The sequence below is a fragment of the Macrotis lagotis genome, chromosome 1, assembly GCF_037893015.1.
Source record: "Macrotis lagotis isolate mMagLag1 chromosome 1, bilby.v1.9.chrom.fasta, whole genome shotgun sequence".
Lineage (NCBI taxonomy): Eukaryota > Metazoa > Chordata > Mammalia > Peramelemorphia > Peramelidae > Macrotis > Macrotis lagotis.
In genome coordinates, this window is record NC_133658.1 from 901,246,965 (window position 1) to 901,264,971 (window position 18,007).

The 18,007-nt window shown below is 47.3% G+C and overlaps 2 protein-coding genes and 1 long non-coding RNA gene across 3 annotated transcripts; 2 read left to right on the top strand and 1 right to left on the bottom strand.

Annotated features, from left to right (window-relative positions):
- The first annotated feature begins 93 nt into the window (after window positions 1–93).
- Window positions 94–7,030, top strand: LGALS4 (galectin 4). The gene is made up of 10 exons (XM_074219015.1): window positions 94–600; window positions 780–868; window positions 1,159–1,363; window positions 3,034–3,168; window positions 4,185–4,211; window positions 4,329–4,370; window positions 4,609–4,638; window positions 5,069–5,157; window positions 6,054–6,219; window positions 6,334–7,030. Exons 1-10 carry the CDS (start codon window positions 343–345, stop codon window positions 6,478–6,480), a joined length of 1,188 nt encoding a protein of 395 aa, XP_074075116.1. The 5' UTR covers window positions 94–342; the 3' UTR covers window positions 6,481–7,030.
- Window positions 7,031–11,701: 4,671 nt separating this feature from the next.
- Window positions 11,702–17,361, bottom strand: LOC141509448 (uncharacterized). The gene is made up of 3 exons (XR_012474652.1): window positions 17,170–17,361; window positions 12,561–12,697; window positions 11,702–12,150 (listed from the first exon to the last, which is right to left on the bottom strand). It is a non-coding gene; the product is annotated as an uncharacterized LOC141509448 (long non-coding RNA).
- LGALS7 (galectin 7) lies at window positions 13,715–15,596 on the top strand. Its single transcript, XM_074219019.1, has 4 exons — window positions 13,715–13,822; window positions 14,059–14,147; window positions 14,556–14,757; window positions 15,377–15,596. Exons 1-4 carry the CDS (start codon window positions 13,811–13,813, stop codon window positions 15,488–15,490), a joined length of 417 nt encoding a protein of 138 aa, XP_074075120.1. The 5' UTR covers window positions 13,715–13,810; the 3' UTR covers window positions 15,491–15,596.
- Window positions 17,362–18,007: the final 646 nt, after the last annotated feature.

Below are 18,007 nucleotides of genomic sequence, written 5' to 3' on the forward strand. Positions count from 1 at the left end.
GTGCACTTTGCTGGTCTTGGGTGTGTGCTGGGGAGGAACTGGGAGGGGGGCCAGATGGTAGAGGTCAAAGACGCTTTCCTCTGTATCCTGGGACACCAGTGCCCCTTTGTCTCCCAGCAGCAAGTCTCTGCCTACCCCCCCACACCTGTTTACTCTGGGCAGAACCGCCCACTTCTCCAATAGAGTTTATTATCTCTGGAGATTAAAATCAAGATAAAACTTGACTGTGGTTAAAGGTTGTGGGGGTCTGGTTTCCTCTTCTGTGGAACAGGGAGCCCCCAGACCCAGCCTGGGATGAGTTGGGGGGTGTAGGCTTGAAGGCCTCCTGACAGTATCAGAGGAATGGTCATCTCTCTGACCCATGGAGCTTGTGTGATGGGAGGGGAAGGAAGGAAGGGGTGTCCATCCCCCACACCCTTGCTGCCACCACACCCAGGGCACCCCTTCCCTACCTTCCTGGGGTATAAAAGGCTTTGCTGGCACACTCCCAGCCCTACTCCAGACTCAAACTCATTTTCCTCAGCTATCCAGTGCTCTTTTTCCAGCCTTACCAACATGGCCTACGTGCCCGCTCCCGGCTATCAACCCACCTATAACCCGGTGAGTGACCAGCCAACCACCCCAGGCATCCAGTGCTCACGCTCACGGACCTGATCTGGCCCCGGATTACCGTGGGTGGTGAGGATGGTAGGGCTGTGATGCCAGGCCCTCCCTCCCTTGTTTGGGGACCAGACCTTGATTCGGAGCCTCACTGACCCCCCTGCCCTCTCCCCTCTCAGACTCTTCCATACAAGAAAGAGATCCCAGGGGGGCTGCGCTCAGGAATGTCCATCTACATCCAAGGAGCGGCCAGTGACAATATGAAGAGGTGAGGCCTTCCTGGTGTGGACAAGGATGGGGGGGGGTCCCTGGAGAGAGGTGACTGGGACAAAAGCTGGCTAATCTTGGACCTATCACTTACCTACCTGGGTGGCCTTGAAGTCACTCCCCTTCTGGGAGGACTGGGCTTCATAATCTGCTCTGGGAAGGCTGGAGTAGCTAGGAAGGGGCCAGCGGGGTTACAAAGGAGGCCAGGAGGCTCAGCAGCTCCGGGGTACTGGGGCCTGGGAGGCAGGGGGGTCTGAGCCTCGGTTTGTCCCCGTCGCCTCTCCCTGCCAGGTTCTTTGTCAACTTTGTGGTGGGCTCCAGGCCTGGGAGCGACATTGCCTTCCACTTCAACCCGAGGTTCGACGGGTGGGACAAGGTTGTTTTCAACTCAATGCAGGGTGGCAACTGGGGGAGCGAGGAGAAAAAGAGAAGCATGCCCTTCCGTAAGGGCACCGCCTTTGAGCTGGTCTTCATGGTCTTGGACGAGCACTACAAGGTCTGGGAGAGCCCCTTCCGGTTGGAGGGTGGGGCCGTGGGAGGGGGCCCTGGTCCGCCTCTGTTTCACCTCCCTCCTAGCCTCACAGGTGGGGAGCCCCAAAGTCCCCTCGTCCCTTCCTCTCCTTTAGATGGACTTTAGAGAAATTTCCGGAGTCGCCAGGCAAGAAGGCCATTTTGGGGGTCCCATCACTCTCGTAAAGGCCACACCCCAAAGTCAGCCAGACAACAATCATTTATGAAACTTAGGGCAGGGAAGGGGAAGAGTGTCAGAAAAGCAGATTTAGTGTGCATCTCAAGCAAGGCTTCTTAATAATGAAAGCAATGCAATTTGAGTTCAAAATGGTGGCTTGGATGACGCTGAAGTCCCATTCTTGACTGAGACTCAGCGATTCTGGGGCATACCCAGATACTTCCTCCTCTTTATCAGTTGCATTCCTGCCCTCTCTTCTGGGTACCCTTCCCAGATCCCCACTGGAGAATGTCCTTCCTCTCCAGGACCCAACTTGGGATGACTGAATAACTGACTGGATGAATCAATGAATCAGTTAATGCAAATTTACTATTGCCAGGCATCCCTGGCTTTGGAATGAAAAGACTTGGGTTCAAATACTGCCCATTCATGTTTCCAGGTCTTAGTTTCTTCATCTGTCAAATAAGGGGTTTTAACCCAACCTCAGGTTGGAATCTCTGCACACTCTGCTCAAACCTACTCTCTCATTTTATAGTCACCCGGATTTGTGTCATAAATTCAATAATTACCTGACATTGGGATCCGTGAAATTGGAAAACTAGGAGTTGCCTAGTTGCTAGCTCACCCTATCTAGGGCAGGAGCAGCTAGGTGGCACTAGAGAGCCAGCCCTGCATTTAGGAGGACCTGAGTTCAAATCTGTTCTCACACACTGTGTGAGAACCACTGTGTGGTCCCAGACAAAGCACTTCATCCTGTTCACCTCGGTGTCCTCATCTGTAAAAATGAGCTAGTGAAGGAAATGGCAAATCACTCCAGTGTCTCTGCCAAGAAAACCCCAAATGGCACCAGGAGGAATAGGTTAATCCTGAACAACAACCACCTCCTTAGAGCGAAGAGCAATGGACGCTTAATAAACTTTTTGTTTAGTCGGTCACAGCATTTATTAGTAAGTTCTCACCAAGTCCTGAGGATACAAAGATAGGCAAAAGACAAGTCTCTGGCCTCGAGGACTTCTAAGATAAATAGAGGTAGATCACCATGGACAAATGAGATAGAGACAGGGTAAACCGAGGGTGATCCACAAAAGAAAGGCACTAGCATTAAAAAGGATCAGGAAAAGGATTTTTGAATGAATTAATATTATATAAAATTCCTATACACACATAATTTAACTAGACCTGAGAATTTCCCAGGGCAGGGAACTCCCTTCACCAATGCAAGTGGGCACCCCCCACCCCTGTACCCTTGGAGAATCTCTTGAAAGGCACTTTGAAGATGAAGTGGCAGCTAGTAGGTGTCAGAGTCAGCATTTGAACCCAGGGCTTCCTGGATACTACACTCTTCAGGCTAAGTATTAAAGTGAGGTCCCAAGGGGAAGGGAACTGGTCATTCCCACAGGGTGGGGGGGTAGCATGGGAAGACTCTTCTGGGAATGCTTTTTGAATAATGTGGCCCTCTCTCCCACACCCTCCCTCAGGTGATAATAAATGGCAGCCCCTTCTATGAGTATGGACACCGGATCCCTGTGCAGATGGTCACCCATCTGGAAGTGGATGGAGACTTGGAACTTCAGTCCATCAACTTCCTTGGAGGTGGCCCTGCCCCAGGCCAGGTAGAGCATCTGTGGTTTTTTTGGCAAGACAATGGGGTTAAGTGACTCACCCAAGGCCACACAACTAGGTAATTATTAAGTGTCTGAGGCCAGATTTGAACTCTGGTACTCCTGACTCCAAGGCAGGTGCTCTATCCACTGTGCCAGGTAGCTGCCCTGAAGAGCATCTCTGAAGGGGGCTAACAGAGGCAGGGAAAGACTGGGTGGTCCAGTGGGTGGGGACACTGTGTTCTCTTGGCTGACTCTGTAGGTTCTGGGACCACTTCTGTGGAGAGTGATCCACATGGGGAAGATTTTCCACCAGGAACCACAGCCTTCCCCTTTCCCCAATATTACAGAAGAAGGGGAAAGAGCGTGCCCGAGGTCATATAGCCAAAGAGCAAGCAAAAGAAACAGAATTTATAAATGCATCTATAATTCAAATGAGAATAATTCATCATTCATCATTCAAGCTTGAGCAGGCTACAAAGCTGCTTTATTAAATTATGACGCGATTGCCGGGATGTTGAGTTGCCTTTGGGTGAGAAGATGAACATCTGCTTATTCTATTTAGTGGAAAGGGCGGAGTTCTGAGCCAAGGCACGGGTTCTAATCCCAGATCCGCCCCTTCCTAACTGTGAGACCCTGTGGTTAGTCACTGGATCTGCCCCCGTTTGTCTCCTCTGTGAATGACATTGTGGTTTTCTGTCATCCCAGATTCTGATTTTGAGTCTGTTCCTTCGAACAGAGGGACAGGGAGGAGTTTGGGGAGAAGGTTGGGGTTTGAAATCAGAATAAGTCTATTCCTTCTAATAAAAATGACCATGGAGATGGGGCTTCCTCTCTCCCATCCATGTCCATACTGGGCACCCCAGAATTTCCATTAGATCTTACAGAACTCCAAACTCTTAGTTTCATGATTGGGCAAAGATGAAGGTTGCTACCCAACCCTCCACCCCCTTTTTACCTAGAGTTCTAGGTTTCCCCTTTCCCCATCCCAGCCACTTTATTTAAGCCTTTCTATTCTGTTCTCACAGATCCCTATGACCATCCCAGCTTATCCCGTAAGTACCCACTAGGGCATGGGGCCAGGGTGTGGAGTCAGCAAGGGCAGGACACGAAAGATGGCCAGGAAACAGAAGGTCTCTTTCCTTACCTTTCTCTTTTCCCTCGTTCTCCAGGGCTCAGGATCCCTTCAAGGGAAACCACCCCAGGCATTACCGGTGAGTAGAGTGACTGGAAGAAGAACTGGATTCGGAGGTGGTCACCCCCAACTCTTGTAGTAGAATCAATCAGCAGAGAAGCTGGAGAAGCCCCAGATTCAAATCCTGCTTCTGACACTGACCACCTGTGTGAAGTTGAGCAAATCACTTTGCTTCTCTGGGACCAATTGCTCTTCAAATGCTCATTCCTTTAATCCTATGAGTCCCCTCATCTCTTCCTCCTTTCCTCCCTTTGCAGAGCATGGACGGGCCACCAGTCTTCAATCCGGTATGGCATTTCATATGGTAGGGATTGAGCTCCTGGGGAAGACAGAGAAGGGCCCAGAGAGGTAGAATGGGGAAGGGGAGGTCATGGGGGCTTTTGAGAACAGGAGCTTGGAGACTAGAATCTGGAGGAAATTCATGGGGGTTTGGGGGTGGTGGAGAGGGGAAGATCCATTTCTGTGGGAATACAGGTGATCTCTTTGATCACCTCTGCCTCTTGCAACAGAGCCACAGAACCTGAGTTCAAATCCTAGACCTGCTTCTTCTTACCAGTGTAACATGGTGAGGATCACCTTCTCTGGGATTTGTTTTCCTTGTCTACACGTGACAGGAGACTGGTCCATAAGCAGAGGCAGACATCATATAAAAGGATATCTGCCAGTTAAATGTTCTCAAGGCCAGCTCTCAATCCTGTATGACTCTTTGATCAACAGCCTGTGCCATTCTGGGGGCGGATCCAAGGGGGTCTCACAGCCCGAAAAACCATCGTGATCAAAGGACTGGTGAACCAGCGGGCTGACAAGTAAGGGACTAGAAGCGCACCCCAACAGCTCCCACCCTTCTCTAAACTCTTAGAAATTTAGTTGTCTATCACCTCAATAAATTTCTCCTGGGGATCCAGAAGCTTCTCAGTCCTTCCCTTTCCCAGGGTGTGAGACATCTGATACCCTCCACCCTGGCCCACTCCCAGCCTTTTCTCCCAGTCCAAGTTCTCACTCAAATTCAGGCTATTATTGCTATTCCCCAGGGACCCAAATGTGGGTCCCAACCTTGAAATTCCTCCTGGAAAAGTCATACAACATCTGCCCAATTCTCATCCCCATGAAGGGACCAGGTATCCCCTGCCACTTCCTCCTCTGCCCCTGGAGTTCAGATACTCAGCTTCTAACCTACAGCAAATACTATCTCCCTATACTCACACATTCCTTTCACCTTGAGGGTCCAAGTCCCTCAAAGGTCTAGGCATAGGAGCCCATCCTCAGTGACTCTTTTCTTTTTGTTTTAAATTTCTTGTTTAGTCTTTTATTTTTCCCCAGTTACTTACAAGTTTTCCCCCAGTTACATATAAATACAGTTCTTTGCATGAAAAAAATATTGAGGGGGCGGCTAAGTGGTGCAGTGGATAGAGCACTGGCCCTAGAGTCAGGAGCACCTGAATTCAAATCTGGCCTTAGACACTTAATAATTACCTAGCTGTGTGGCCTTGGGCAAGTCACTTAACCCCATTGCCTTGCAAATACCTAAAAAACAAACAACCAAAGAAAAAAATATTGAATGTATTGATTGGTGCGAGAAAGGTACTTTGTAAAATATCATAAACACTATTATAAATTTGAGCGACTTTGATTCAGATTTTCCATTCATTCATTCATTGCTCATTTATTCTGTCCTTATTTTCTCCACCTTTGTTTCCCCCAGTATCACCATCAACTTGAAGGAGGCCCAGTCAGAGAACTTGGCCCTGCACATTAACCTCCGGATAACTGAAGGAGCTGTGGTCCGCAACAGCTTCATGGATAACAAGTGGGGAAAAGAGGAGAGAAAACTTACCTTCAACCCATTCAGTCAGGGCCAATACTTTGATGTGAGTTGGCAGTGAGGTGGGATGGGGGAGGCCGGATAAACTCTCCCCCACCCCCCATCTCCTGCTCCCTCATTTCTCCCCCCACCTTAATCCTTACCATGTCCTTTCCTCCAGCTATCCATCCGTTGTGGTCAGGACCAATTCAAAGTCTTTGCCAATGGCCAACACATCTTCGATTTCACCCACCGTCTCTCTGCTTTCCACAAGGTGGACACAGTGGAGATCAAAGGAGACTTGACCCTGTCCTATGTACAGATCTGAACCCTCAGAGAGGCGATGGCCCAACCCGGACAGGCTCGGCTCTTGATCAAGCCTTGTGTTTGGATTCTTGTGTTTGTGAAAGCATTGGTCACTTTTCCTCTCATTCACTTGTTTGTGTATTCATTTGGTTTCTCGTTTCCTGGCTCCTTGACATCCGTACAATTTCACAAACATGTATTAAGTGCCTACTGCATACCAAGCAGCTTCCTAGGTCTGAGGAATACAAAAGCACAGATGAAACAGTCCTGTCCTTATGAAGCTGACATTTTGCCTTCAGGAAACAACCATAAATCAATTCAGAGGGATTTAGGGCCTAAGGAAAAACACGGATGAGCAAGTGGTCAGGAAAGAGCACAGTGTGTGGTAAACAGTAGTCAATTAATAAATGCTGGTTGATTGAAATGCTTACTACATGCTCTATGAATATTATCTCATTTGATCCTCATGACAATCACAAGAGAAGTCCTATTTTTATGCCAATTTTACAGTTGAGGAAGCTGAAGCAAACAGGTTAAATGGCTGAGTAAATGGCTGAGGACAAATTTGAACTCAGATCTTTGTGACTCCAGATGAATGGTTTCTCTAGGTACCCTTCCCTTCTGCCTTCTGCATTCATATTCTCACTGTGGTTTCCTTAGCTTGGGGGAAATCCTCCACTGTGTGAATTGAAGCAAGATGTCTAGGAGTGAGGTGGATAACCCTGGTGTACTCTGAAATGTTGGTCACATCATAGTGTGACCCTATGAGTACCTAGCAGTAGTGGCCCTTGGAATATTTCTAATATCTTTTAGTACAAGCAGTCCAAATTAACTCATTATCTGCCAAATTAACTGTCTTCTTGAAGCATGCAAAAAGGCAGTATGTCACTGTGTTAATTATCCAGCAAGGGAGTATAGCATCTGAGTCAGCCAGCCCAGGTGGAGCTCTCTTTGAGCCACTAGCCCAGGAGCCACCTCAGTTCCTCTCTGGTGCAGGGGACATGAGAAAGCATTATACCTGTAAACATCTAGACTGTACCCCTACCCCAATCTTCAAGTCTCTGTAGGTGGGCTGGTTGGATTCAGAATTAAATCTAAGAGGATAAAAGATAATAATAACTAATAAATATAATAATAGAACTTTGGGGTTTACAAAGCATTTTTGTCCTCCCATTGACTCTGGTAGGTGCTGTTGTTACTTCCATTTTACAGAGGAGAAAATGGAAGTAAACAGTGATTAAGGGAGTTTCCCAGGGTTCACACAGTTAGCAAATGTTTGCAGTCAGATCTGAGCTTAGGTCTTCCTCACTTCAGGCCTAGCACCATCTACCCACCTAGCTCTAAGCCCCCACCACATACAGGACTTTCCACTTTATTGTCATCCTTTCCCTTTCCCCAATTCCCAACACACACACACACACATTCACATACATTCACAAGATTTAGACATACAACATGCTAACACGAACATAGCAAATATGGGGAGAAATGACTCATTTTGAAATGAATCCATCCCATCATAAGGTCATTTGTCTAGGGTTGTTAAGGAATAGAAGAGGGGTGGCTAGGTGGTGCAGTGGATAGAGCACCAGCCCTGGAGTCAGGAGTATCTGAGTTCAAATCCGGCTTCAGACACTTAATCACCTAGCTGTGTGGCTTTGGGCAAGCCACTTAACCCCACTGTCTTGCAAAAGAAAAAAAAAGGAATAGTAGAGACTATTTAGACCAGCCTCCTTATTTTAGAGATTAGTAAACAAACCTGGAATCTCCCCAAACATCCCCCTTCCCATCTCAGTTCTTCCCAGGAATGATTAGGGAATTCTCAATTTTTGAATACCCACAGCCTATGAAAAGGGTATGGGGGAAAGCATGTGTCTGCGATCCCACCTCCAGATCACAGACAATCCCAGAGGAGGGAAAGAAACAGTCTTCTCCTCCAGATCACCAGCCTGGCAAGTCATCAGGACTTGGGATCAGTGTGGGCGCCTTCTGTAGCACAAGTTGATGGCAGTCTCATTTGGGCCCCTGGAGTCTGTGACCACAGTCGCAGGTGCCCCATCACTCAGAAGCTGGGCAGTCTCAATCCCAAAGCCAGCTATGGGTAACTTGTATGTCATCAGAAAGTAGCACAATGATCAGTGTAATGCCCCCATCCTCCACATAGCTGTCAAGAAGCCTCAAAATCAAAAGGGTTCAGAGGGAAATAATCACAATCAACTATGTAATAAGGATAAACCAACATTTCTGTAGTGTTTAAAGTTTGTAATACACTTTACAAATATCTCATTTTATCTTTATTTTGACTCTGGGAAGCAGGAAACATTATTACCCCCATTTTTACAGATGAAAAATCTGAGACATACAGAAGTTGAGTGATTTATCCAGGTTCACATATAAGTATAGGAGATATTATTATCCTCATCTTACAGAGGAGAACTGAGACTAAATGACTTGTCCAGAGTCACACAGCTGGCAAGTGTCTGAAACCAGGCTACTAAAAGCCAGATAATTTTGACCTACAGAATTCATATTTCATGCCTCTTCATTGGCAGTCTGGCAACTTCCCTGGGTCTCCCAGATTCTGTTTTCAGGGTAAACAAAGACAAAAATGAGTCAATCTGCATTTCATAAGTCTTTCAAAGGTGTTTATCTTTACAATGTTGACATTGCACATATTGTTCTCTAGCCTCTGTTCACTTCACTCTGCATCAGTTTTTTATTTTATTTATTTCTTTAGGTTTTTGCAAGGCAAATGGGGTTAAGTGGCTTGCCCAAGGCCACACAGCTAGGTAATTATTAAGTGTCTGAGGTCAAATTTGAACTCAGGTCCTCCTGACACCAGGGCCTGTGCTCTATCTTCTGTGCCACCTAGCCACCCCTGCATCAGTTTATACAGGTCTTTCTAGCTTTCTCTGAAACTATCCTCTTCATCAGCTCTTATACCCATGACAGCATTCCATCATGTAAATGAAGTGCTCATTTCTCTCAGATGATAACTTCTCAGAATCTTTCTCTCTTTCAGAGATTCTTTAATGACAGGTCTTCTCTCTTGAGGCTGAAATGCTCAAACCTGGGATCTTAGCTCTCACTAACTCAGGTCCAGAACACTGAATAGTCAGTCTCCACTATTGAGAAGTCTTATACAGATGCCTCTTTGAACTAAGGATTACATGTGTATATATTAAAATTGCAGAAAGGTCCTTGAAAATTGGGTCAACACAGATAACACCCTCTTACCACTTTTATCTTCTTTGAGACAACTGGGGTTACGTGACTTGCCCAGGGTCACACAGCTACTAAGTGTCTGAAGCTGGATTTGAATTCAGGTCTTTCTGCCTCCAGGGCCAGTGCTGTAGTCACTGTACCACTGCTGTCCCAATTTGATCATTGTTATTAAGAGAGATTTACACACTTCAAAGGAGTTAGTTCACCAACTGCCATAAAGACATCCAACGGAGAATCAAAATCAAAGAGGGATTCTCTACTCATGGGGAAGTCTTCCAGATACTCTTTGCAGATAATTTGGGATTGATTGCATCAAGCTTCTCAAATGAGATCCATAATCACTCAAAAGAGTTGGACCTAACTATCCATATAGGACAAACTAAGTGGATAAAAAATGTCCAGATTATGATATTCAAATCATAAGACTGTAGATTTAGAGCAAGAAGGGACTTCATAGATTTTCCTATTTAGTCCCCTCATTTTAGAGATACCTAAATTTAGAAACTTGAGATTTAGAGAAGTGAAGGCCAAACAGATAAATAGCAGTTGAACAGGCAGCTATAGAGTGTGTGATTTTTTTTTTTAGGTTTTTGCAAGGCAGCTGAGGTTAAGTGGCTTGCCCAAGGCCACACAGCTAGGTGATTATTAAGTGTCTGAGAATGGATTTGAACTCAGGTACTCCTGACTCCAGGGCTGGTGCTTTATCCACTACACCACCTAGCTAGCTGCCCCTAGCTATAGAGTTTGGATGCTACAAATGGACAATGAATTGGATATCAAGAATGGGACAAGAGCAGGGAAATTGCTCAGCTTCCCCACCCATACAAACCAAGCTTATTGAACATATATTGGTTTTTAAAGTTAGAAAATAGAAAACTCTCCTATAGATTAGCAATAGAATTCAGTTTTTCAGATTCTTAACCAATTTTCAATATGTTGTTTTATTTACCCTTTTCTAATCTTGTTTATACAGCTTCACATCAAATTCATTTCTGAATATACCAATCCTTCTCCCGTACTTAGAGAACTACTCCAAATAAGAAAGATCTTAAAAGAGGGAGGAAAAAGTTGTTCAGGAAAACCAGTCATCGATTGTGCCTTGAATAATGTCAACCAATCAACCAATAATCATTTATTAAGCACCAAGATATACACTGGATAAATTGGAGATTCATCTCAGTGGGAGCAAGAAATAATTTTTGTAGGAGTTGGAAGTCCAGGTATGACTTGAAGGAAGTTTGTGAAGTCAAGAGTTAGTGACAAAAAAGGGAGGGGGTTCAGGAATGGGGAATAGCCAATGAAAATTCTCCGGAGTTGGGAGATGTAGTGTTGTGTGTGTGTTGAACAGCAGGGAAACCAGTTTCACAGGTTCACAGAATATATGGAAGGGAATAAGGTAGAAGGGGCCAGAAATTTGAAATCCAAAGCGAAAATGCAGTTTGCCTGTCAAGACACACATAGCAATTTTATGAACAAAATTTCAAAATGGTTTTTACACAAACCAAGAGGTAAATAATTTGAGAAATTTAAATTGCTCATAGATAGGAATAGGCTATATAATAAAATGAAAATAACATTTAGCGTGGCCTTGGGCAAGCCACTTAACCCTATTTGCCTTGCAAAAACCTAAAAAAAATAACATCTAAATTAATTTATTTATTCATTGCCATACCAGTCAAACTGCCAAGTAATTTTTTATAGATCCAGAAAAATAACGTAATAAAATTCATCTGGAGGAACAAAAAGTCAAGACTATCAAGGGAATCAATAAAAAATATAAAGGAAGGGGAACTAGCAGTATCAGATCTCAAACTATATTTCCAGCTGTAATCATCAAAACAATTTGATACTAGATAAAAAATAGAAAGGTTGATCTTTGGGACAGCACAGATACATAAAATAGTAAGCTAGGGTTTGATTAAATCAACAACTGGGGCAAGAACTCACTATTTTTTTTTTTTTTAGGATTTTTGCAAGGCAATGGGGTTAAGTGGCTTGCCCAAGGTCACACAGCTAGGTGATTATTAAGTGTCTGAGGTCGCATTTGAACCCAGGTCCTCCTGACTCCAGAGCCGGTGCTCTATCCACTGTGCCACCTAGCCGCCCCCAAGAACTCACTATTTGACAAAAAGTTCAGAAAATTGAAAAGTAACCTGGCGAAAACTAGGCTTAGACCAACATCTCACTCCACATACCAAGACAAACTTCAGTGCACATCATTTAGATATGCAGGGCGATATCATAAACAAAAGAGAGGGGCATGGAAGAAATTACCTGTTACGTCTATGGATAGGGGAAGAATTCATGACCAAACAAGAAGACATAGAGATTCACAGGAGGTAAATAAATGGTCATTTGATTACTTGGATTTAAGAAGTTTGTGTGCCGGAGCCAAAGCAATTCAGCTATAATTAGAAGGGCATCAGGAAACTGGAAATAGGTGAGAAAATGATGGAACACTCTTGAACTGTAAGAAAAAAATAAAAGAGACAATTTCAGAGAGACCTGGGGAGATTTGTATGAATCGCTACAAAGTGAAGAGAGCAGAAGTGGAACAATTAATTCTGTACCAAAAATAACACTGTAAAGATAAATTTCTTTGAAGATTAAAGGAATGAACGATTCGATCACCAACCATGACTCGAGAACCCATAACAGAGGATGCGAAATGAGACATTCATTTTTTGGAAATAGCTTATGTGGAAATTTGTTTTGCTTTGTTTGACTATGCATATTTGTCAAAGGGGTTTTGTTTTTTCTTTTTCTTCTTTTTCAATGATTGAGGGAAGAGATAAATTATTATTATTAATTAAAAAATAAGATTTGAGAAATGGTTTTAAAAAGGAAATGTATGAATGAAGAAGACAGACTACTTACCTGGATAACTGATATTTGGCCTGGTGCAAATGAAGTCTGTGAATGCCCAGAGAGGCCGAGAAGGTCTCCAGAAGGTATCTTAGTGGAGAGCTTGGATCGGAGTCCCACAGGATGGGCAGGGGTGGATAGGTCTCAATCTGCACCATTCACATTGATGAGATCAAAGAGCTATTAGTGTATCTTGAAATATGCCCAGCTATTAATCCAACGAGTTTTCCAATGGAAGAGGGTTTAGTGCAAAAGAAATTCTCTTCCTACTTAGCTCCCAAGGGTAGATTGAGGAACAGCAGAGGGGAAATTGGAAAGAGGAGCAGCTTCTAGAGGGTAAATGGGGAGTGGTGGGGTCCAGGTTTCCCCTTCCCTGGAGGTCTATAATGAGAGGATGGTTATCAGGTACACAATGCTCCCCAAGGTCCTTTCCAGATCTGAGTTTCTTCTTATTCTCCTTCTCCCCCCTGATCTACTTTGAGTCTGAGGATCTCTAAGCACTTAAGATACCAGTTGGAACTGGGACTGATTCTAAATCAGGGATCAGGACCCCTATGCATCCTCAAACTACCTTCAATTAATTCACCCCCTCTTTCCATTGGTATACTGACTTCCAAACACTGGAGTCTCTTAATACAGTAGAAGTTCCCTGGGGTGGGTGGGGAGGGACAGTGTGCCAGGAGCCAGATCCCGAGACTTGTCTCTGTCACTCCTCTCCCAGGCCAGCACCCTGGGTCTCCGTGTCACCTGCTAGATGTGTGAATGGTTGGATGAGTGGGTGGATGGCTATGTGGATGGATAAATGTGAACCTGTGTGAGTTGTTTCACTCTCCCCAAACTTTCCCTGTCTATGCTTTCTGGGGAGTCTCAAAAGACCTTCTAGCACCCTCATTTGGAGGGTAGGATATGCGTGAGCCTCCCCCTGCCATTTCCTAATTGAGATGTATAGTGTTACAGGAAGGTTATGGTACCCAATTGGAAATGGGATTCTGGGGAGTGCCTGCACCCCACCCCTGCTCTTCTGTAGACTTAACTGTGCTTGAGGATCTCCCAGGGAGGGTGGAGTTGGGGAGCTGTTATCTGGGGGATCACTCCCTGCCCTGTCTCTTCCCCCCTCCTTTCCAGAGCTCTGAGTCATTGAGCCCCCTGGGGCAGGCGGGGGAGGGTGAGTCAGGGCCCTCCCTGATCCCCCATGCTTTATAAGACTTGTCCCAGCTAGTATCCACCTCCCACCACCACCTAACACCCGTGCAGACTAGACCATGTCGAACTTGGTGAGTCTGTGAGATGGATAGGATGGAAGATGGGAACAGATGGCTGGAAGGGGCGCCGGTGCTGCTTCCAGCTCTGTTCTCTGGCCGCTTTGGGTCCTGTCCAAGCGTCTTTTCCTCCGTGTCTCTTGTATCCCTATGCTTCCAAGGGGCTCCATGGGTCCTTGTTGGGGCATCTCTCACTGTCTCTGTCCCGTGGCTGAAACTCTCGCTCACCGCTCACTTTCTGTGCCCCACAGACTGTCCCTCACAAGACTTTTCTCAGAGAAAGGCTCCGGCCTGGGTCCGTGATCCGAGTTAGGGGGACTGTGCCAGCCAATGGAAAACGGTGAGTCTGGGGTTCCTGAGGCATGATGGGAAGGGTCTTGGGGTCCTGGATGGTTGGGGTTGGCTTTCGGAATCCCTTTCCCAGCCCCACAATCTGGGCCGTTCATCCTATGACAATTCCTAAGAGCATTTTCAGAATGCCCCTGGGGGGAATAGGGTGCCATGGATGGGGACCTGACCAGGTGTGTTTGGGGTCTTACAGGGACTTGGGCGTGTATTTGGGGGATCCAGACTCCCACCATCACCCCAGAACTTCTCGCTACAGCCTCTGACTCTAGAAAGGCTTGCAATGCAAGGCTTAGGTCTTGGCAGCCCCCCCTGACTCTTTGCCATACACATCTGATTCCCCCCACGCACTCCACCCACCCAGCTGCTGCCTCACCCCCCTCACCTCCTTGTCTGACCCCAGCTTCCATGTCAACCTTCTGTGTGAGGACGGCTCCGGGGTAGACACAGTCCTTCACGTCAACCCCCGCCTGGATTCTGGGGAGATGGTCTTCAACAGCTTTGAACGAGGAGCATGGGGTCAGGAGGAGAGGAGCCCCAGTCTTCCCTTCCAGAAAGACCAACCTTTTGACCTGCTCCTTATAGCCACTAGTGACAACTTCAAGGTACCACTGAGGCAGAGTGGGACTGGGAATGGGGTAGAATTGGGGGGGGATCAGACCAGAGACTAGGGGAGCTCCTAGGACCCACCCTCCACTCCACCCCTTAGCCTTCTGCCCTGGGGGCAGAATCTGGCAGGGCAGAGGGGAGGGCACCTGCCTCTGGGGTGTCTGAAGGGACCTGCCTCTGAGGTAGGCGGGAGGGATGAGAAGGTTCTGGTGTGTGGTGGGGGGGCGGTATTTTGGTTGTGTGTATTTGTGTTCGGCTGTGTGTTTGTGTGTGTGTGTGTGTGTGTGTGTGTGTGTCTTTGGCTGTGTATGTGTGTGTGTCCATGACCATGCTCTTGAGACAGGGAGAGGAATGGCAAGGGACCGAAGGACTTTGGATGATGGGCCCAGAATGGGGAGAGTGGGAATAAGCAGGCAGGAGGGGACCAGGAAGGGGCTGACAAGGGTCCCAGATGCGGCCCCTTCCCCTGAGGTGTCTCTGCTTGGACCAACCCAGGTCCCAGGGGCTGGGGCTCTGGAACAGAGGGTGCTGGGGAGGGGAGGGCCAGGGCCTCTAGGAGCTGGGGGCGCATCTGAGTCGAATCTCTGCCCTTGTCTCTCCCCCTCCTCCCCCCAGGCCGTGTCAGGTGACTCTGTATTCCACCAGTTTGCACACCGTCTCCCCTTGGAACTGGTCCAGGTCCTGGAGGTTGGGGGTGATGTGCAGCTACAGAGCGTAACAATCCTCTGAACTTCACTTCGGAGAAGTCAGGCGTTGAGGCAGGGCCAGGGACTGGGGTTTTTACTGGGGGGAAGGCCTCAAAACCTAATAAAGTCTTTGCCCCCTCCCACCCCTGCTTATGTCTCATGTGTCTTTGTTTCTATCAAGAGGTGGGGGGGGATCAATGTGCCTCCTTTTCTCGACCCCCCCCTTTCTGTTCAGAGCAGCCTTGGTGGGTCACGCCCTCAGTCCCTCAGGTCCCAGACACTCCCTCTACACCCCAGGAGAGAGATGCTAATAAAAACAGGGAAGGGGGCAAAGCCTGGGCTATGGAGCAATAGGGCCTCGGGAACATTAATCTGCTGGTTTTTCCACAGCTCTGTAAAGTTTCCAAAGTCCTTCTACGTTATCTCCTACAATTGTCCCACTGACCTGTTGAGATAGGCCCTATTATTAGCCCCATTTTACAGATGAGGAAACTGGGGCTCTGAGAATGACTTTTCAGTGACTTTTCCATTCAAAGAGTGACTATTGGGGTAGGCTCTATTATTAGCCACATTTTACAAATGAGGAAACTGAGTCTCAGAAAGTGATTTTCCAGTGACTTCCATTCAGAGTGACTGCTTTGATAGGCCCTATTATTAGCCCCATTTTACAGATGAAAAAACTGGGGCTCAGAATGATTTTTCAGAGAGTAACTTTTGAGGTAGGCTCTATTATTTAGCCACATTTTACAGATGAAGAAACCGAGGTTCAGAGAGTGACTTACACAACGGGCAAGTGCAGGAAGAGGAAGTCATGGGAGGGCTAACTTTGTGGCCAAGGTACCCCACAAGTTCTTCCCATCCCTTCAAGTCCTTCTCTCCCTTCCATGCCCCTCTTTCCCCATACAGGCCATCAGTTCTTGTAAACCTTCCCATGCTTGAGATCAAAGTGATGTGGTGTAGGGCAAGGGACCAGGAGACACAGGAGGGCTCCAACCTACCCACCGATACCTGGAAGGGAGATAAAAGGGTGTTTCCTAAACCAAAGATTCTATAGACCTGCCTCTCCGAGGGGAAATTTCCCATATGGTCTCTTGGACTTCTTTTCAAGCACTGAGTCTTGAATGTTCCAGAATCTTGTTGGTGAGTGGGGAGGGGCAATGCCAAGCTCTATTGGACCTCATGGAGAACCCAGTTTCCACTAATGTTTTCTAAGGAAGGAAAGGAAGAGGGCTATAGGGGAGGGGGATTTGTGAGTAAAGGAGGAATAGTATACCTCAATAGTCTACACCCTCATCCCTAGGAACCATGAGGTTCCACTGTAAGATCCCAGGGAGGACAATGGGAAGACTAGGTCACTGAGGCTGAGTTTTCTGGAGTTTCTGCCCCAACACATGCTTGGGGTTAGGAGAGAGGACCCCGGGGCCATAAGGGTTTCCCAACAGTGTCTGTCCTTTCCTCCCACAGAACTAACTAGCCCTCTAGAGGAGCAGGACTCAATGGGCCTGTTCTCCCACTTTCCATCCCTAGGGGCCTTGGCAAGAGGTGGGTGTGGTGGCTGGGTGGTCAGAGAGGCCTGGCTCTGCTCCGATACACAGCCAGGGAGAGGAGGAGGGGGTGTGGATGGAGAAGGAGGGTTTCCCTAGTTTGGATAGAGGCAGGCAGGCCAAGTTTCCCGTGGGAAAGAGCACAGAAACTCAGTCTCAAGACTTCGGGATGGCTCACCTTGCAGGGTAGAATGAAATGTGGCAATGCCCTCAGTGGCCCGGCCTTCTGGTGTGGAACGTGGCGTGACCAAGCCCTCTGGCCATTCTGGAGTGGGAATGAGAGGGCTGGGGGAGCCTCTGGAACAGTCCCCCCTTTCTCCAGTTCCCCTCAGGCCTGCTACCAGGGCTACCTGCTACCATCCACTTTGGATGGGCGAGTCCCACCACTCCCCAGCCCCACCCCACCCCACCCCAGCCTGCATTCTGCCACTGCTCCTGGGTCCTACCCAGTCTTGAGTCTTTATGGGTAAGCAAGGGCCATTGTGGCAGCCCTCATCTGCTGTATACATCATCTTGGGAGTGTGTGGACCCTGGGGAGCCAAGGGCAGGAGACCAGGATTAGGTCTAGGATTTTGAATCTGCTTGGCACCCCCTCCCATCCCCACCCCATCTTCCTCCACCTCCACCCCTCATCCCTTCCAAGGAGCCTGAGAGGCAGGAAGATGGGTGCTGTTACCCACTTCAGAGGAGCACCCTCCACCATACTATCCAGCACCCTCAATTGTTTCCTCTCCTTGGAGGTGTCTCACAGGCCCTTTTCCTTGGGAGTAGATTCTTTTTCTCTGGGAACCCCAGCACAGCCTGAACTGGAGACCAGATCATCAAAGGGAGAGTCCCACCCTGGCCAAACTCACCCCAGCTTCCTTAATCAATGTTCCCTCTCTAACTTTGTCCTCTGGAACCCAAGTCTACGGGGATTTTGTTGTCATTAAATACATTTTATTGCTGTCTTTTGTTTTTAGGTCACTTTTCTCAATTTATAGAAGATTCCTAGAGAGTCATTCCTTTTAATATTT

What these genes read in the sequence shown, in the direction of transcription:
- LGALS7 (XM_074219019.1), top strand. An exon ending in GTGCCAGCCAATGGAAAACG is followed by an intron (nt 14,148 to 14,555) that starts GTGAGTCTGGGG and finishes GTCTGACCCCAG; the next exon opens with CTTCCATGTCAACCTTCTGT. An exon ending in CCACTAGTGACAACTTCAAG is followed by an intron (nt 14,758 to 15,376) that starts GTACCACTGAGG and finishes TCCTCCCCCCAG; the next exon opens with GCCGTGTCAGGTGACTCTGT.
- LGALS4 (XM_074219015.1), top strand. Translation starts at nt 343, where the DNA reads ATGGTCATCTCTCTGACCCATGGAGCTTGTGTGATGGGAGGGGAAGGA. An exon ending in ATCAACCCACCTATAACCCG is followed by an intron (nt 601 to 779) that starts GTGAGTGACCAG and finishes CTCCCCTCTCAG; the next exon opens with ACTCTTCCATACAAGAAAGA. An exon ending in GCCAGTGACAATATGAAGAG is followed by an intron (nt 869 to 1,158) that starts GTGAGGCCTTCC and finishes TCTCCCTGCCAG; the next exon opens with GTTCTTTGTCAACTTTGTGG.